We start from the raw sequence: 18,466 nt of genomic DNA on the forward strand, positions 1-18,466 counted from the left end.
GCCATGGTGAACTTTGTTTTCTAACAACATAATCAGGCCTTTAACGCAATTTCATATCTGACTCCAGAAGGGATATTCGCTCTGCCAGCCTTCGTACCTCGTGGCTGCAGTGCCACCGGAGAACAAAACAAAAGCACAGATACTTCCCCCCTCCCCCCAGCACTCGTGCTTTTAATTTGGAAAAGGGAAAAGGGGTTATAGCGTTGGAGACGTTTGTTCCTTGCTACCTTGCATTTAATACTTCGTGGTTTGTCGTTTGCTTCTTGCACGAAGGCCCGGCCGCTGCTCAGGAGGCAGGTGGAGCACACCCACCTTGCTCGTCAGTTGTTCCAGCCGGGGGTGTTGCAGGAGCAGTTGGGTTACTGTTTTTTTTTTTTTTTTTTTGTTTTTTTTTTTTTTTTTTGAACAAAGCCAAGACAGATTTCCACAGCGTTTAGTTCAGGATTTTGTTTGTTTCCAGGTCCCAGCCTAGCAGTTGACAAAACAAGACGCTGCTGTGTAAAAAAAAAGAAATTACTAAATGATCTTTTGTGTGCCTTCTATTCAAGCAGTCTGTGGACCGTCATTTGTTTTGTTTTATAATTGGATGGTTTGGCTTATTTTATTTTTAGCTCTCCATGAAAGCCTGTTATATTTGCTACTGTAGGTATGATGATATTCTGATCAATGGACTACCAGATTGGCGACAGCCTGTATTCTACTACAGGCGGGTGAGAAAAATGAGCAATGCTGAGCTGGCATTACTCTTGTTCATTATACTCACAGTGGGTCATTATGCTGTGGTTTGGTCAATCTACCTGGAAAAACAGCTGGTAAGTATTGGTAATAAATCAAACTTGCTTCAATTATTAGTATTGAATTCCCTGCAAAAGTTTGCATATTATAGGGATCTCTACCACTTTCCCTGCTTCAGATTTGGATTTTTCGTGTTTTAGAATGATACCATTTAAAATGGTGATAAATATAGAATGAGATACTCAACATCACAAATAGTAATCTAAAACCTGCTTATTTTATCAAGAATCAGTAATAAATAGAGAGAGATGCTTCTGTGGTTTCTAACTGGAAGAAAGAAGAGGAATAAAAACTCTTCTATCATCTATTGATGCAGAATCACATGCTACTGTAGTCATGTTTATGGTTTTCCTGATGTTATTTAAAAATAATCAGCTTTTATTCGTTTAGAAGTCATACTTGCTTTGCCTTTGTTCTTAGCTAAATGCTTTTTTTGTTGTTGTTTTGGCTTTTCGTTAACAGGATAGGCATTGGTAAGCAGCATAAACCATTTTTTGTTGGATTTTTTTTCTCATGTAAAAGTCTATTGCGCTTACCAGACTAGGAAAAACAAACAAACAAACAAAAACTAAGCACAACTTGACAAATATTCATGCATTAACATTTGTTTACTTTTTTATTTTCTACTGCATTATTGAAGTTGATGAATGAGAAAGGCAAGTTGAATGCTTTCTCCTCTTAGAAAACTTTGATTGCTATGGAGATACACATGAGTGACAGAACTGGACTTCATGTGTGTTTAAAGACTGGGTGCCATGGCAACAGTTATTGTTAAGATAGATCATTTTACTTAATCATGTAGGACCCCTAGCTACATTTGCATAAATGCTACTCTAATGTTTACCCTTCACAGAAGAGTCCCAGTAACATTTGTGGTTTACATGTTAATGATAACCTGTAACCGTAGTTCTTTCTACATCAAGGATGAACTGCTTACCAGAAAAAAGAGGGAGAAGAAGAAGAAAGCAGGAGGCAGGGGTACAGATGAAGCCAAACTTGCTGCTCTTGACAAAAATGAAAGGTGGGAAGAAACTCTTTTGTTTTCTGCATTTTAAAGCATTTCACGAGCTACTGGTTTAGTTCTGTAATTTTCTCCTCGCGTTTTTGGAATATTTTAACAAGAAGAATATCTGTAACGGTCATTGCTGATATAAAGTGCCAGTGTAGATGTGCTTTCAGTTTTAGATTTTGTAAATAAATGCGTGGTATTTATTCAGCAGATGAACAATAAGTGAAATATTAAGGCTGAATTAAAGGTGTCTTGCTTATAGAAGGCTGCTGTTACTACAAGTTGTTTTTTTTATAAGATGTTACAACTTTTTCTGTCCTTAAAGATTTGCTTTTGATTAAGAAATTTCACTTTATTTAAGCTATAATTTATTACCATACCGTGTGAGGAGTTTTTATGTGTTCTTAATGCTTGTCTGAATTAATGCTTTTGTCTGATTAACTTAAAAATGAGCGTGTTGGTAAAGGCTTCTAACACTATTGTTTAGTTAAGAAACACATAGGGAAATGGTGACTTTCAGGACACTCCAAAAGATACCACCATTTCTTCTATTGATTCATAGAAAGAAATAAAGGGTTTAAATAGTTCACACAGCAGGGGCATGAACTGGATCAATGCAGGATGGAGATCAGAGACCATTCTGCCTGTCGTCTTTCCTGATGACATCAGTGAGTAATGCTTCAGTGAACTGCAAATGACATTAATTTTTATGTATTGTTTTGTTTATGCTACAGTCTTCATATCTGGTTGTCAGCACTTGTGAACACTTGATTGAGGCTTGAGCTTTTTTTTTTAACTGAAGTGATTATGTGCCTTATGAATTTATTTTCTTGAAGAAAAGCCCTTTTTAAGAGATTAAAATACAGAGATGATTAGAAGTTAGCTGATGTATTATATGTTTTGAATTAAATATTCAAAACATATTTTGTATCATGCAGTGAAACATTTTTATATGAATTGACAAGTACTAATCATTTTAAAGGATAATGGGAGAGTTCTGACGTTGAGATTGTGTGGCAATATTGAAAAATTTAAAATTTTATTTGGCTGCAGAGTACTGGACAAACCACAGTGGCATGATTTACTTCCATGCAAGCTGGGAATATGGTTCTGTCTCACTGTGAAAGCTTTACCTCAGCTGTTCCAGGTAATACTAATATTTCTAAGTTACATTATCTTTCTTGGTGGTGTTATGAATAATCATGTGTGTTGCACATTTATATGAATTTTCTGGCTCAAGCACGTTATTTTATTTATTTATATATTTATATAAAATTACTCTTTGGGGACAATTTAGTATCATAAGTTCATCTAAATGTGAATATATTAAAAATGGTTATTAATCTTAACAGGCTGGGGAATTCAGCAGTTTCTGCTGAGCAGAAGTACAGGAATGAATGATAGGAGAAGGATACTGTATCTATATAAGGTACAGTATCAAAGATATTGTTGCAGTTTAGATATTTAAACATGGCAAAGTTGGTCAGAGTTGTGTTTTTTTTTCTTGTTTTTTTTTTCTAATGTGAATACTATAAATTTTAAAATTAAGCTAATATTCAGTCAGCATAACTATTGTCAGAAGGTCAGTTATCAGAATAACTTCAAATATCAGATACTTTTTCTTTTCATTTCCCTTGACCCCATCCATTTGTTTTTAGTACTGTAGTCACTGCTGAGTAATGAATATAGATCAGGGAATTTAAGGTGGATTTTACTTTGGTTTACAGAAGTAGTGAGTATTAATTCTGAAGTATAAACGGCATAAATGTTCATTTTCTCTCTGTGTGCAAGCCTAAAAGAAGCGTATAATTCATAATTCGTAATCTGTTAGCCAAAAGGCTTGTAAAAGTTATAAATGCAATAAAGAAAAGTCTGGTGTTTCAGCTTCTATTTTTATAGCCTATAACTTTTCCTACAAAGAGATGCAAAAGTTAATACCCTTTCATCTTTTAAATGTTTCATCAGGACTGTGTGGTTATTTTATTAAAGCAATCTTTCTTAATCTTTTTGCATGATCTTAACGTGAAAATGACAATGCATAATTAAATCAACTGTTAAAGTGTCCAGAGTAAGCTTTGATGTACCTCCTTGATTGAGGTGAGTCAGATGGAAAAGAACTAATTTCACCAATTGCTGCTGCTGTATTTTTGAAACTTTCTTTATAATTACAGTACTTTCCCTTTTGCCTTAATTGAAAAATATTTAAAAAATCTTACAGGATATAGTAAAATTCATCAAGAAATTTAAAATGGGACTTGTTATAATCTTTCTAAGTTGTCTTATTCTCTGTTTCTTCATTTTGAGATACTATTAAGAAGTCATTATGAAGTGTTTCAGATTTCTGTTCAAACAGTCCTATGTCTGCTAGACTGCCCAGAAAAAAGAGTAATATAACCAAAATGATGTTTTGAGCTTTATAGACACCTAGCCAATAACTACTGCTGTGTATTTTAAATCCATAAAATTAATGGTAGGGGAAAACAAGATGTCCAATTGGAGACCATCAGGCAGGGATATGGTGGCAGGGGAAGCAGGATTTAGAGCAACTTGATGCAGAAAGGTTTTGGAGCAAGGAGGAAGCAAAGAGGTGGGGTTCTAGAGTGAATCATCCCATACGTAAATTATTCTAATTCATAATGGTGGGGTATGTTTTGTTGTTGTTTAAGGCGACCTGCCAATTATTTAAGTGAAAATGCAATAAATTATAAGTAAGCTTCAATGTTAACAGTATTCAGGACTTGAGATAACTGAATTACTGTAGTTTATCAATTAAAACAGGTAGTGTCACCTCTTCGGAAGAGCATGAGAGCAGCAGTGACCTCATGATGGACCTGCTTCTTGAAAGAACAGTGCAAAACATTCTTTGTATGTTTTAGCTAGTTGGACAGAGGGACGTCTGGGCTCTTTAGTTGTATTTAAGGTTTCAGCAAGTTCTGTCTTAATTCCAGTTATCAATATCTAGCAATAGAGTAGCTGTACTCATGTGGTTGTACCCTGGTACAGAGATCCTCTTTTGAATAACATGCTGTTCCCTTCAACAATACACTAACATGGGTTTGAGATTTCAGAGCGTTTCAGGCTTTCTGTAACTAGAATCACTAGAGCAGCTTATCTACAAGATGAGATGCCAACATTCGAGATGCTGAGTAACTCAGTGTTGTGTGTGCTAGTTACAAGGTGTTACAAGGGTTGACATAAGGTAGCTGCTACAGATTTTAGATGTCTATTGAGTTAATCTCCATGATTTTTTCAGATATTAAGAGCCACCAAATTATTTTCAAAGTTGACAGTCATTCATCTGCAGCTAATACAGTCATAGACTAAGTTCTAAAAATGTCATCCGTATTTAAATAAAACACGATTGGGACAGAAAACATTAAAAGTTTTAAAATGCTTATAATTGTGGCTTCTGCCACTGAGCTTCAAATCCCTTAATGTCAATGAAATAGCTGAACTGTTTCTTCAAATTAAGGAAACAAAACTCTCTGCCTGTGCCTACAAGATCTTCGTCAAAGGAAACTTTTTTTTAAAGTGAGGATGAAGTCAGTTCAAAACTTTTTGCCACTTCTCATATTGATTCCTTTTACCTAGCATCCCCCCCATTAGTAGTGTGAATATTATTCTTACAACAGCTCTGTCTGAGGATTCAGGTTTCTGAGCTTCTGCCCATGCCTGACTCTCATTTATCCAATTGAGTGTCTTTCTCCTACTTCCCCTCGTCCTTCAAAATGTCAGATTTCAGAAGGAGGCACTTAAAATAATTAAGGTGGGCCTTTACTGAAGAAAAATGCTTTGTTTGCATGCCCTCATGATGGCCTATGCCATTTTATTGTAGTCTGCATTTTATGTCAAGAAATTGGAAGAAAAATGGGTGAGAGGAGGATGAGAGAAACTCAAAAATGATTGTTTTTTTAACTGTTGACAATTGTATTTTGAGGGGGACTACATAGGTTTTTATATCCCTGCATTTAGTGTAGTTAAATGTCAGGGTGAAAACAACGTCTTAAAGCTCGTTTGAAGAAGTGAAGAGAAAAGAATCCATAAAATGTATCATAAATCAAATATCTGTGATGTGAAAGAAACATTAAGTGGAGTGTAAATTACATGGACTATTACCAATTTTAATTCTTCTAATGAAGACACAAGAAACAGATAGAACAAAGAATGCAAGTTTTTTCTAGGGTCATCAGAATGACCTGGAAGAAGGCTATCTACTTAAAAACCAAGAAACTCCATAAAAATGCTTGTTGGAACTGAAAACTGTTCTCACAAAGTCAGCTAAACAGCTAAACATAGTGTGCAAGAATTTCCGTTCAAATAGTCCATGTAAAATAAATAGGTGGTGTTGGTGATCATCCTTTTTTTTGTGGCAGAAGACTCATTCCCAAAATAGCTGACCAGTTTTTAATTGGGTTGTGCAGACATACAGTTTAAGAAAAGTGGTATTTCTTAAAAATGTACTTCGTTATTCTTCACAAAATATTTCATTTGGAAGACTGAAGAGAAGAGCATTTGTTCGTATTCCTGACAACTGCTTTTCCTCCAGCTTTATGTGATAAAGCTGAGTTAGGAATGTGTTTATTTTTTTCACCACCTTCAGTACTAGGAAATGGTTTTTGTTAGTTGAATTATGATCCTACTGTTGTTTGGAGATTAATGAAGCAGAAAGCATTTTTTGTTTGTTTCATACGGAAATGTGGATTCTTGTTAAGAAAATAAATTTTCCCATCATCTCCTGTCTGTGATCATGTCGGTGTATTGCATGCCCTATCGATGAGCTGCTGCAAGAACTTCTGGTGGCTCTCCAGCAAGGAGAAGGCAGTCCAAGCTCAAGATGTAGTTGCACTGGGTATAACCTAGTGAGATTATGAACAAAGCTTTCAATTATGATTGAAACTTTTGTTTATAAAGACCTTTGTGTAGTATGAAGTGAATTAAAACAAAAAGGCCAGTAATTTAGTTTTATGTAGACTACCAGATGGTAATTACTGAAGCTGATTTAGTAGCCTGGAATAGATTCAAACTAGCGACCCAGAGGTGTTTAATTTCTTGGCATTTTTTCCTCAGGTTTTCTTTTAATCCATGATTACATTTCAACACCTGCTTAGAGATGGTTCAGCCCTGGCCTTAAACGGATTGGCAATGTGTCATTAAACTCGAGAGGCTTTGCCAGCAGGGCATCTCTTTTGGCAAAGTTAGCTTTTAGGCGAGATTTGATTAGGTCAGCCAACAATTATGTGGTTGATATTGTCTTCACATATGACTTTATATAAAATCACAATAGGAGATCAAAAAAATTACTGCATTTATTAATGTCTGCTTTAAAAAATATGTTTTCAGAGGGATTTGTTTAAGTCACAAAGGTTAAATATCTCAGTAATTCTTAGGTTACAGGGTTTTGAGGTGTTCCAATGCACTGTACAGCACCAGTGTTGATAAAAGTTGTGGAGGTTGAGTAGATGCAAGATGTGTGGCACAAGTGATTGCCCATTTGCTCTGCTTCTCGCTATTTCGGAGCTATTTCGAGAACCAATGTAGGGATGAAGCTCTTGACCCTGAGGTCAGTTAGAAGATAAGATAAAGGTCAGAGGAGAGTAGATGGTAAAACAAATACTCTGCACGTATGCAAGTGAACGAAAATAATTTACCTCTAACAGGGTACGTTACTGTCTGATGCTCTGGAGAAAAAACGTACTTTGTTGTATAGTAAAAGTTTCAAGTGAACATAAGACACAAAACAAATACGCCTTTAATTGCGTGTTGTTCTGTGGTGGCCAGGTTTGTTCTGCTCCTTCAAATAATTACTTAGAGTATGTCTGCATATCTCAGCATTTTAGAAGAGTGTAGCTCCAAGAGTAGCCCGTGAGTACAAGGTGATCCTGGCTCTGAATGAATCGAACCATTCTCTTGGGGTGTGAGGCTTCGCTGGGTATGAATGAGGTTCCGAGGGACGCCTTGCAGCACTGGCTACAGTTCCTCCTTCTGGTTGCCTTTGTTTTCCCACTGTGGATCTGGAATACCCAGCAGATTCTGCATTAGCACAGCCTGCTGCTGGCCACTTGGTGCGTCTGAGGCTTGGGAACCTCGCTTCAACTGCCCAGTAGAAGAGCCTGGCCACACCTAGTATTATTCCAAGGTCAAAGGAAATAATTTCCTGATTAAAAAGAAGGAAGTAATGCAATTCCTATTTATTTACTGGTTTGTCTTTGAGTAAACATGTAAAAATAACAACCATTTAAATCACGGTGTTTAACTTTTTTTTTTAACATTATTTCTTGCCATAACGTGTTGATAATACTGACGTATAAGCACATCAAAAAAGTGGTTTTCCTGTGGTGTAATGCCTGGCATTTTTATTGCAAACAAATAGCGAATTGAAGGTTGGATGTTGCAATCATTTTAATTTTACTACTTTATCATCAACAATCATATACAAATGTGCTCTCTTCTGTGACTGATGTCACTCTGGTACAAATTGTACAAGAACACTGTACTCAAAGACAAAAAACAGTTCAAGAACTTCATGTGAATATTTAAATTGATAGATTGATTTAAGATTAATGCAAAGGAAATGGTTTCATTATACTGGTTTTAAATATGCTTGTAGGAAAGCTTCCAGTTAACTGTAAATTCTGAGGGGGTGCATTTTGTTTGTATTAGTCCCTCACTCCTGAGAAGGAGAATGTGAAGCTGGTTCTATCACAAAATCTGTAATGAAGATTCAGATATGGTCAATAATGCAAGTTGTTTCCAATGTTTGCCTTATTTCTCTAATCTTCAGTCTTTCTAAAGTAGACCTTAAAGCCAGCAAGATTAACTGGAGAAAAAAAAAGAAAAAGAAAAAGAAAAAAAACTCGCAAAGCAAATAAACCAACAAAACCATGTCACCCTCCCAGAAGTCAAGGAGAGGCTGGAGTGACTGAGCCTTATTCAGAACTGAAGATTTTAGTTCCAGGATTAGTACAGTTTAAATAAAAAGTGTAGCTATCATTAAAAAAGAAAAAAAATTAAAAGTCCAGTATCATGAATTTCTGTATTTGTACGCACCTCAGTAATGAGTGCAGTTTTGTCCTGGCAGTCTCAAGTTTGTTAACAGGAGACAATCCACATATAGAGAAGGACTGAAATACAAGAATTCCACAATATTCTTCGTTCTTATTTGTGGTTGAAATATTGAAAATATGTTAATAAAGTATTTATCTATTTTATTTTTCTTCTGCAGCACTTTTTGAAATTTTTAATTAAATATAAGGGTAATCACAGGAACTTCCTATACCTGGTAGATGAAATATAATTTAGAAATACCAGTAGCACAATTCCCAGTTTCTAATATACTCCTTTTTCATTCTGTTCCCTATTGGAAAGTGGATATTTGAATCACAGTATAATAAACCAGCATGTCTTTGCCCACTTCATTATTATTCTTACTTGACTGCATGTATATTGCTGCTTTGGTAGTAATGTATTTGTGTTCTTTTTTGAAAACTTCTCAACCCGTTGCAAATGAGAACAAAATATTTCTGTTCTGGTTAGGTAAGCTGGAACTGTTAGTCAGAACAGTTCTAAGCTTTGTATTTGCCTGTACCTTTTCTCTGTCCATTTCCACCTCCAGAAGGTTAAAAATGTTGTTTTTCTCATTTTTGTTAACTATTGAAGTACACATCAAGTATAAAATTTTGAGGTTGTGCATATTTTGGACTGCTGGGAACAAAAGATGCTCGTAAAGAAAAAAGTACTGAACCTCGGAGAAGGAGCAGTAGGTTGGAAGAGGCTGTATCCGTATTTTTCATTCTTTTTAGGGCAATTCTTGGATTATTTTGGCTCCAAAATACTTGCATTGAGGCAAAGTGATTGTTTATCAGGTTGGAAAAGTAAAAAATCTGAACATAAATTTATTTTGAAATTCTCTTATTACTAAAACTGAATATGCTTGAAAACTTGTGTTAATTTTTTAGACTGATACAATCGAAAACTAATGAGGAAAAAATGAAATGGTCTTATTTATGTTGAGGCAGAAGTTTTCTTTAAAGAACCTCCTATTTTTAACTGTTTCCCAGTGTTTCTTTCATTGTAACTTACCAGGTGTTATATCCATGTTGTCTGTGTCTGGCTAAAATCTTTATTCAGGTATGTCGTTTAATTTCTGTTCACAACCTGTAGAGCTATTTCTTATGCTTTGGTGGAAAGGTTTCAGTTTTCAAATCTTTAAAATCCACTTTGATTCAATTTTTATTTATTTTTTGCTTTGCTTTATATGTATACATTTTTACATGCTCTTCAAAATGCTCAGTATGCCTGTTTTTTGTGATTATGATATCAGCAATAATAACCTGTGATTAATAAGATAAAAGACTAGTGCTGCATTTGTTACCTGCATATTGCTTCATTTGCAGCGATAATCCATTTGATATCTATAAAGCAACAACGCCACTAAATTTCATTTACGTGCTTCTGACTAGTTTTCTTTGTTGTTCAGCTATTGTGTCTCATTTTCATCTGAGCCACATTTCCAATTGTTCTGTGATTGACATGCTGGAGAGATTGACAGTTACCCCCTAGTGCCTGCTGTCTGGAGATCCCACAAGCAATAATGGATTTTACACCGGAATTTAGCATCAAATATTGGCTTTCAGTGTCAAATGGGTTAAATTTAAATGCCGGTTAATTGTAGCCATTTTGAAATCATAGCCTTAAACAAAAGCATTTTTAGGGTATCAGTACGTCTAAGGCTTATGTAGGCCACACAACCCAAATGTCTCAAACTTATAGCAGAAGTTAACCATTACATCTGTGCCTCTGTTTCTTAATGATGCAAATAGGCCAAACCTGGAGACTGCAAGGAAAGTTTCCATATGTGGTAGGGATTTCATATTTCAGATAAACTGAAGAGAGAACCAATACTAATACTAATTTTGTAATTGTATGTTTTAATGTATAAACTGAATATATTTCTTTGAAGCCTTTATATCTTCTGTAAATGGTAATCCTCCTGCGTGGTGTACCCTTTTAAATGGTTTTAGCCCTGGTTTTACTAAAAAACAACACCTCTTCCTCATTCCCCAAAACAAAACCGTAAGCATGTGAGATGCCCTCATCTGTTGTACGCCAGTAGTGAAAAGTTAAGTAAACTCCTTAAAATTTCTTCTACACTCAGTGACCTCCTATGTGATCCTGACAGAGAAATGTAATTTCTTGTTCACTGTGCCCAAGCGTAAAGAGAGAGACAGGGTAAGAAAAAGTATTTTGGAAGGAGAGGTAACGTTACTGTCGGAATTGTTCAGAGGTGTTCTTCAGGTGTGCTGACTTACATTGGTGGGCTTTCTCCGAAACATTACGGCGTTCTGCTCAGAGCTAGGACACAATTCTGTCCTCCGCGTTGTCCCATCTCCCTCATGTGTCCTTGAAGAGGCAGATACGTAACGCAATGTAATGCAAAGATCAATTGTTGGGTCATGTTACCCTCCTTTGCAAGAGGCCATGTTTCTGTATGGCTTCTACCATTAGGTGCAGCAGTCATGTCTGCTTAACTCAGTTTTTATTTCCAAAATTTATTAAGGTTTCATTTATTTCATTTTTAATGAGACCAGTTTTTTTTTCAGGTTTATGGGATTGTAGTTCAAATTCTAAAAGTATTTACCAAGAGTTTGCAATACCTTCTACATTAACATTTAAATCATACATTATGTGTAAAAAGTGGGACTGTGATGCAATAACAAGAGAAAAATTATTTTTGGCTGTGAAGAAGTAAAAAATAGGTTAATCTAATCATGTAATTATGTTTGGTATAATACAAGAAATGTTCTGCATGTTTGGAAATAATAAGTAACAATTTGTGTATTTCAGTATTTCTATTATAGATTCTTTGGTTTTGAATGAGTATATAAATCTCTTAAACTGGTAAGTGAGAGTAAGAAATCTCTCCATATCTCTTAATTCAGCAATCTGGTTGCTCACATTTGGAAAGCTTTCAACACAAATCTATAATTACTAATTCATCAGATTTTGGAAATGTGTATCTTATTACGAGATTTTTGACAGGACTTCCAATTTTATGTGTAAATATACTAAATAGATTTCACATTAGAATCTAATCCTTGGAGAAAAAAAAAGAAAACTTGGTGTTTATTTTTTAACACTATAATAGCAATGTAAAAGTTACTTAAAAAAAAAAATACATTGTTTTTCATAACGTGCAGTTAGTGTTACTTAATGAGTTTGTGGTAAGAAGATCACTGCCTAGCAATTGCCTTTGTCCCTGCACATAGTACTCTAATTAAAAACTGTTATTTCTTTGAACTTCCAGATTGCTGATGTGAGCAAAGTGGGTGCATAGACTCTTAAAAAGTTGTAAATAGTGATCAGAAACGTTTTCCTAACCATTTTGCTTTTCAGGTTGTCAATAAGCATCATAACCTATAATGTCAACACTATTACACTATTAGAACATTTATTCTACAAAAATTCTACATTCTAAGCAAATAATGTCTATACTGAAAATTTCTGTATTTCGAGGAACAAATGTATCTTGAATTTTCTTTTAATCTTTTTGTGAGGTTAAATGAGAAATTAAAGCAGAGCCATTGAATAACTTGTTTGTATAAGGATGCTAATGTCATTGCAACGTTTTCTTAAAGGATGCCAGACAATTATATGTAGAATATAAAGAAACAAAAATGAAGGAGAAAGAAGATGCCCTGGCTAAGGCTGAACTTGAAACACTTCAGAGTGAGTTTTTATCACTGTCTTAATAAACAAAGATGTAATATAACATACCTACTCCACGACATGAATGTGAACAAATTGTATTTGTAATCTTCTAAAATACGAGCTTTATATATTCCTATACTGCTGTTGAATTTAAATGAGCTTTTAATTTGGTGACTAATTTTGCAGTAGTCTGCTGGCTTGTTTCTGCAGAAGCATAAAACTCAGGTTATAGTTATATAGTAGCAAGAAAAGCACACTTTGCTAGAGGTGTTGATTTACAGGAGAGGGGAATTTCAAAAGCATAGATCTTGAAGTATACATATTCAGAAGTGAGCTCTGGGTTTTGAGCATTCCTGTAATACTTTTTCTGTAAATAACTTTTAAAAATAATATATTTTGTGCAATTTTATAGAAATTGAGTTTGTACAAATAGAAATTGAAAATAACTTGAATTTCCAAAAGCATGGATGCTTTTGGAGACTTCGGAGATGGATTCATGCTATTGTTGAAATAAATGTCTTAAAAGTCTTTATACTCTTACAAAAGACCAGAGAAGGCAATTAGCATTTCATGTAATAAAGTATTCAGAATAATTATAGGTGACTTCCTTTTCTTCTCTCACCTATTTCCTTTTGACAATGATTAAACCTACCCTCTTCTGAAGACAATTTTAAAAGATTTTTGTTTGTGTGTGTGCTTGCTTTATTTACTGTACTTAAGTGCATGCTTTTAAGTTCCTTTATTCTGACAAGTGCATTGAGTGCCCTATGATAATTTACTAGCTTTGAGTATGCATAAGCCTTTAGGCACTTAAAATACAGCTGCATTATTTATATTTACAAAATAGCTTAATTTTGTAAAATCAGCAACATGATCAAGCTTGAGCAATAATTCCTAACTTGTCCGTAACTAAATCTATTTTGAGAAAATGGCTAATGTTCAGCACCTCAGTGAGCACCATGGACCCAGGCCAAATCTAGCAGACTAGGGCATTTAATGCTTGTTAGGGAGACCTGCCATTACGTAGGAAATACCTACCACAAAATGGGCCCTTCCAATAGGTCTTGACTCCAGTTATTAAAAATGTGTTATGTTGTCAGATAGCAGTGTTTTGCCATTGTTTAATGTAGGTGAAATTGTTGAACTACTATGTGCTTTGTATATATTGTTTTAAAAAGGCTAGTTTCTGAAAACAGAAGTGCAAGTGAAAGTAGGAGGTCATTAAAACCGTCGTGTGTGTGGTCCTGCGTTTCACTGAATTGCTGAGTTTCACTTTCGGTCAACACTTTTTGGTGTTTCTCCTCTGTGCAGATCTGCCAGGTGTCACATGAGATTTGCTGGTTTTATCTCCTCTTCTCTGGGCCCCAGCCAGTAGCAATGCCCACATCGAGAGGTGCAGGTTTGGTGCCCGTTTTCCCCCAGGTCTCTCGTGACTTGTCACAGAAGCACCACTCTGTCTGCTGTCACACCAGAACGGGAGCTGGCACCTGACCCCCCTGCCTGTCAGGTGAACAAGTGTCACGCACGTGAAGCAAGAGGAGGGACTGGTAGTCACCACCTGTACTTAGTGGAGTTTGAAATTTAGCATGGAATTAATTTGGTCAACAAGCACGGTGCTATTGCTGGGCAACAGAAAGAGCCATCATTTCTCATTTTTTAAAAGAAATGAGACTTCCAAAGGAACAAGAAGATGCATCTGTAGACAAAAAAAAATTTACCTTTTTTTTTACTCTGAAACTTGCATGCAAAGCATCTGCTAAATTTGCTTATTTCATTATATTGCTCTGTATTGTACACTTCAGAATAGCATGGCAAGGTTGTAAATCACCAAATGAGCGTTTGGTGATCGCTTGTTCCCATTCTTAATTTTAGAGACAATCCATAGAGTGTGAGTTTGTAATAACAGATCCATCTATCTAATTGAGTAAATGCATCGCATGCAGATTAGCAATAGCTGTTTTACAGTGCTTGTTTTTTCATGAACTAATTGCTAGTTCACCCCCACGTCTGTCTGCTCTTCCTGCTGAAATTGTGCAGTCTTCTGTAGGCGCCTTGAACTAAAACCAGAGAAGGATATCAGAGGAGGAAAATATAATTTGCAAAGTAGGAGAGAGAGAGAGAGAGAGGACAGTTCTGAAATGTCATTAAAGTGCTATATTTGGCAAAGAGTGGGGAAAAAGTAATTTCTTGGTAAATCAAAAGTGTGCATAATACTGACTTATTTTTTGGCACTTTTGCAATGTTTATGTTATCACTTCTCAGTCCATTCAAAACGCTTTAGGAAAATAGAGCAACTTTACAAGTTTACCTTAGAAAATATAGCAACTTAGAATACAGGCTGTATTTGTAGGAAATGTATTTTGTGTGCAATTACAGATAAGCCCGTGTTTCATCTACGAAAATAGAAATCATTTGCCTTACATTTTTGGTGTCCTTTTCACATTTAGGTACCAGAACACAAGATTTCTTTTTTAAATGAAAGCACTTTAATTAATACAACTTGCTGTTAACTTTTCCTTTTCCAGTACTGTCACACTTGCATATAATCCCTGCATCAGGCAATGATTCTGTAACGATAGTCCTGTTCTTTATATGAGATGTAAATAGAATATATATTAACTGAACTGGATAGTCATTAAACTGTGGAGATGTAAGCATACATTGTCAAGACAATAGACTCAGCCAGTTTTTAAACTTAAATTGCAAAGTTTCGGTAGTTACCAAGACTGATTCTAACAGTTGTATTGGCTCCTTGTGGAGTACAAAGTGCTTCTTTCAGCTGCATCAGCTTTGAGGGAAAATGCATCTATTTTTCTTTCTTTATGCTTAACTGCTTAACTTTGGTAGTTCTGTTACTCTGTTCTTGTTACGCTTGTTTTCCCTGCTCTCCAATAGGAAGGCTTAAACTGAGATTTAAATACAACTTTTTAAATAAAAAGCTGCTGCTAGATATTGTAGATGAACCCCTCATTTACCAAACATATTTGCAAGCCCTTTAAATCCAGAATTGTTGCCCAGATGTACAAGGCATCTGGAATAATCCATAGCAAGAAATGATCTTGTTTCTAGTTATAAGCCACGTTGAGTAGCACTTTTTTTTTTGTATTTTATTCACTCTTACCATTCAAGCTTGAAATAAAATAAAAAGTTACATGCCCTGTAGGTGTGTGACCAACCTTCTGTGTTACAGTTTTAGAGTGATATTGATAATGGTATTTCTCTCTCTGTATAGGGCTTTATAGTAAGATGTGACTGTCTTACCTGCCATGAAAATTCCTGAGTGGTACTGAAACCTTGATTTCGATAAGTTTAGTTAAGTTTGGGTGGTTCTCCCTTTCAAGACATTTTGGAATATAGCAAGTTGCTTGGGTAGCTTTTTACATTGTTTCATAAAACTTAGGGCTTAGGCATCACTAGATCATTTAGTCTAATGTGTTTATTTCAGGCCCTTACAGGTATAAATCAGTGAAAAGTACTGATTATCATTATCTTGCAGTTGTCTGAAGATAACCATGTATCAGTGACGCGTTTTAGCTTTTGGCATGTTGTTATGCAAGATACAATATTGATCAGAAGACTTTGAGAAGGCTTCCATTCCTCGTGGCTTGTTTACATAATTAATTTTATTGTTATATTGGTATATCGTAGTTTCAGTATGGATTTCTCTAGCTTTAGCTTTCAGGTTTTCATTACCAGCATTTGTTTAAAAAAAAAAAAAAAAACTTACATATCAGCAGGTTTTCTTTATGTAAAGCATTTCTTTAGCCCTTAATTTCTGTGGCTTTTCTGTACTGAATTGTTTTTCAGGGTAGCTGTAGGTATTGGACACTGGCTTTGTGTATAGTGTTCTAACATTTGCCATCTGATTATAAAATCATTTCTGTTGTTATCACTGTTGTGTTTACAGAGTCACAGATTACATTATTTCCCCAGCTCTGATAGCTCATTTCAGATCACTTGAAATAACTGTGAGCTTTTACATCAAAGGTTCTTTGCACACAGTCCCTCTTAAGTGCAGATATGGCCTAAGGTCCTAAGCTGTGTGATCCAAAATACTTTTGGTTTGGATAATCCCAGACTGTCAGCCATTCCACGTCCCTACATCTTGCTGTATGTTCCTGTTTGTTGTGAATGGTTTTGCCCAAATTTATGTAATCCAGAAATATGCTGAAGATGACTTTTCATTTATTTCCAAATAATTGACAAGTATCTTGGATAATTGTGTTTAGTATTAATCCCTGCCAAAATGCAGTGTTCACATGCCTGCTCAGCAATGATTTGCTGACAGACAGGTTCAGAGAAAATTAATTCATATAATGCATGCTTTTTTGGTTAGCGTGGGTGTGAATGTTCTGATCACTTAATTGTTACCTCTGAAGCCTAATTATGGCAAGCTAAGTATCATCTGTTTCACTGATTGTTTTGGCAGGCCTGCTGAAGGAATTCTGAACTTGTGGCTCATGTGCTTTTTCCAGTTGGATCAGCTAGTCTATATGATACTTCTCCATGCAAAACTTCCTTCAGATTTTACGGAAAATAAATATTCAGCTAACAGTGTTACGAGGTTCATTTGAAAGAGATGTGTTTCCTTTTATGTTTGCTGCAAGGCAGATTAGTTCTCAAATATTTAGATGTCTATTTCTAACCCTTTCATATTGAGGTATTTGGAGGGAACAGGAAGTTGGGGGAAGGAAGGGTAGATATTTACAGAAAAGATGAAAGACATCAAGTCTTTTAGCTTGTGGGACTTTTTTTTGTAGTTGAGGATGTATTAATTACTAAGTTTTTAATCAGTTTGCTCAAAAATAAACTAACTTCTAGGTCTTCATATGGCACGTGTATATCTGGCTGTTACTGGTGATGCATTCATGTGATCCCATTGATTTTATTATGAATACTGATATGTGTATTTTTTTAACACGTGAATGTTTGCCCCATAATTGCTTTAGTATTGAATTAGTTTGGTCCATTTTTTCAATAGACTGTAAAAACTTTAGGACAACATTTTTTTCCCAGACTTTTGGATCTATTGTATTATATCTGTGTTGCTGTACATGCAAGTGAATTTTTTTGTGACATGTTTTAAGCAAATTTTAATGCTGTAACTGCTTTGCTTGTCTTTAATAGTTACATGGGTAAGAGAACAGTATGGAAAGAAAGAGAGATCTCAATGCAGTATCTCAATGACTTGCCAGAAAGATGCTTGCTGTCTACCTGTGTTTGTGGTCATATTTCTTGCTTACCAACATACGACATAGCAGTCAATGTCCCCTTTCTGTGACTTTCAAGACATCATTGTCTTTTTTTGACTATTACTTCTGTGAGTTCTTACTGATGCTGAAATATAAGGCTTACAAGCCTTGCTGAGACACAGAGAACTCCACCTTAACATGTCATACTTTGTTGCAGAGGCTCAGCACTTGTGTGGGTTGCTTTTTTTTTTTTTTTTTTTTTCCTTCTTTCCTATATGAAGTAGTCTTTTTTCTGTGGAACTGTTAAGAGCTCTTTGAATTCTTTAGGGTTATATCAGCTGGCAGGTAAAATCAGGATATAGTTTTCTGAAAACTTTGAAATATGTATCCCTGTTATTTTTTTATGAAAAAAGTGCTATTGTTTTATTACATGGCAGTCTTGATCCAAAATGCCATCTGATTCCTGATCTTCTGAAAATGATAGCTGGTGGATCTCAAAGCAAGTAGTCCTTAGCCCCTGTTAATTCTGCCATGGATATGGTAAAATTAATGTGGTAGCAAGGTAGAAGAACTAGCAAGGAAGTCCAAAGTATCTGATTATGTGCAAGTCATTCATCAAACTTCCATACGTGAATCATTATAAATTAGCAAAACATATAGCCAGTACTGGAGGCCTTTAGAAGCATTAAGTACTATACAGGTAAGAGAGTTAGCTAATTGCTATGGTTTAGGTCTGGGGATCCCAGTGACGAGTATCTTATAT

At 35.3% G+C, this 18,466-nt stretch overlaps 1 protein-coding gene across 1 annotated transcript in view; it reads left to right on the forward strand.

The window, feature by feature from the left end:
* Window positions 1-18,466, forward strand: part of DNAJC1 (DnaJ heat shock protein family (Hsp40) member C1) — a 99,258-nt gene that overhangs the window by 44,070 nt on the left and 36,722 nt on the right. The window contains exons 4-7 of the mRNA XM_048061736.2: window positions 647-812; window positions 1,719-1,816; window positions 2,858-2,951; window positions 12,439-12,529. Of these exons, the coding sequence (XP_047917693.1) occupies window positions 647-812; window positions 1,719-1,816; window positions 2,858-2,951; window positions 12,439-12,529 (449 nt within the window). The remainder of the gene's footprint in view (window positions 1-646; window positions 813-1,718; window positions 1,817-2,857; window positions 2,952-12,438; window positions 12,530-18,466) is intronic.

This window comes from Anser cygnoides, chromosome 2, assembly GCF_040182565.1.
Source record: "Anser cygnoides isolate HZ-2024a breed goose chromosome 2, Taihu_goose_T2T_genome, whole genome shotgun sequence".
Lineage (NCBI taxonomy): Eukaryota > Metazoa > Chordata > Aves > Anseriformes > Anatidae > Anser > Anser cygnoides.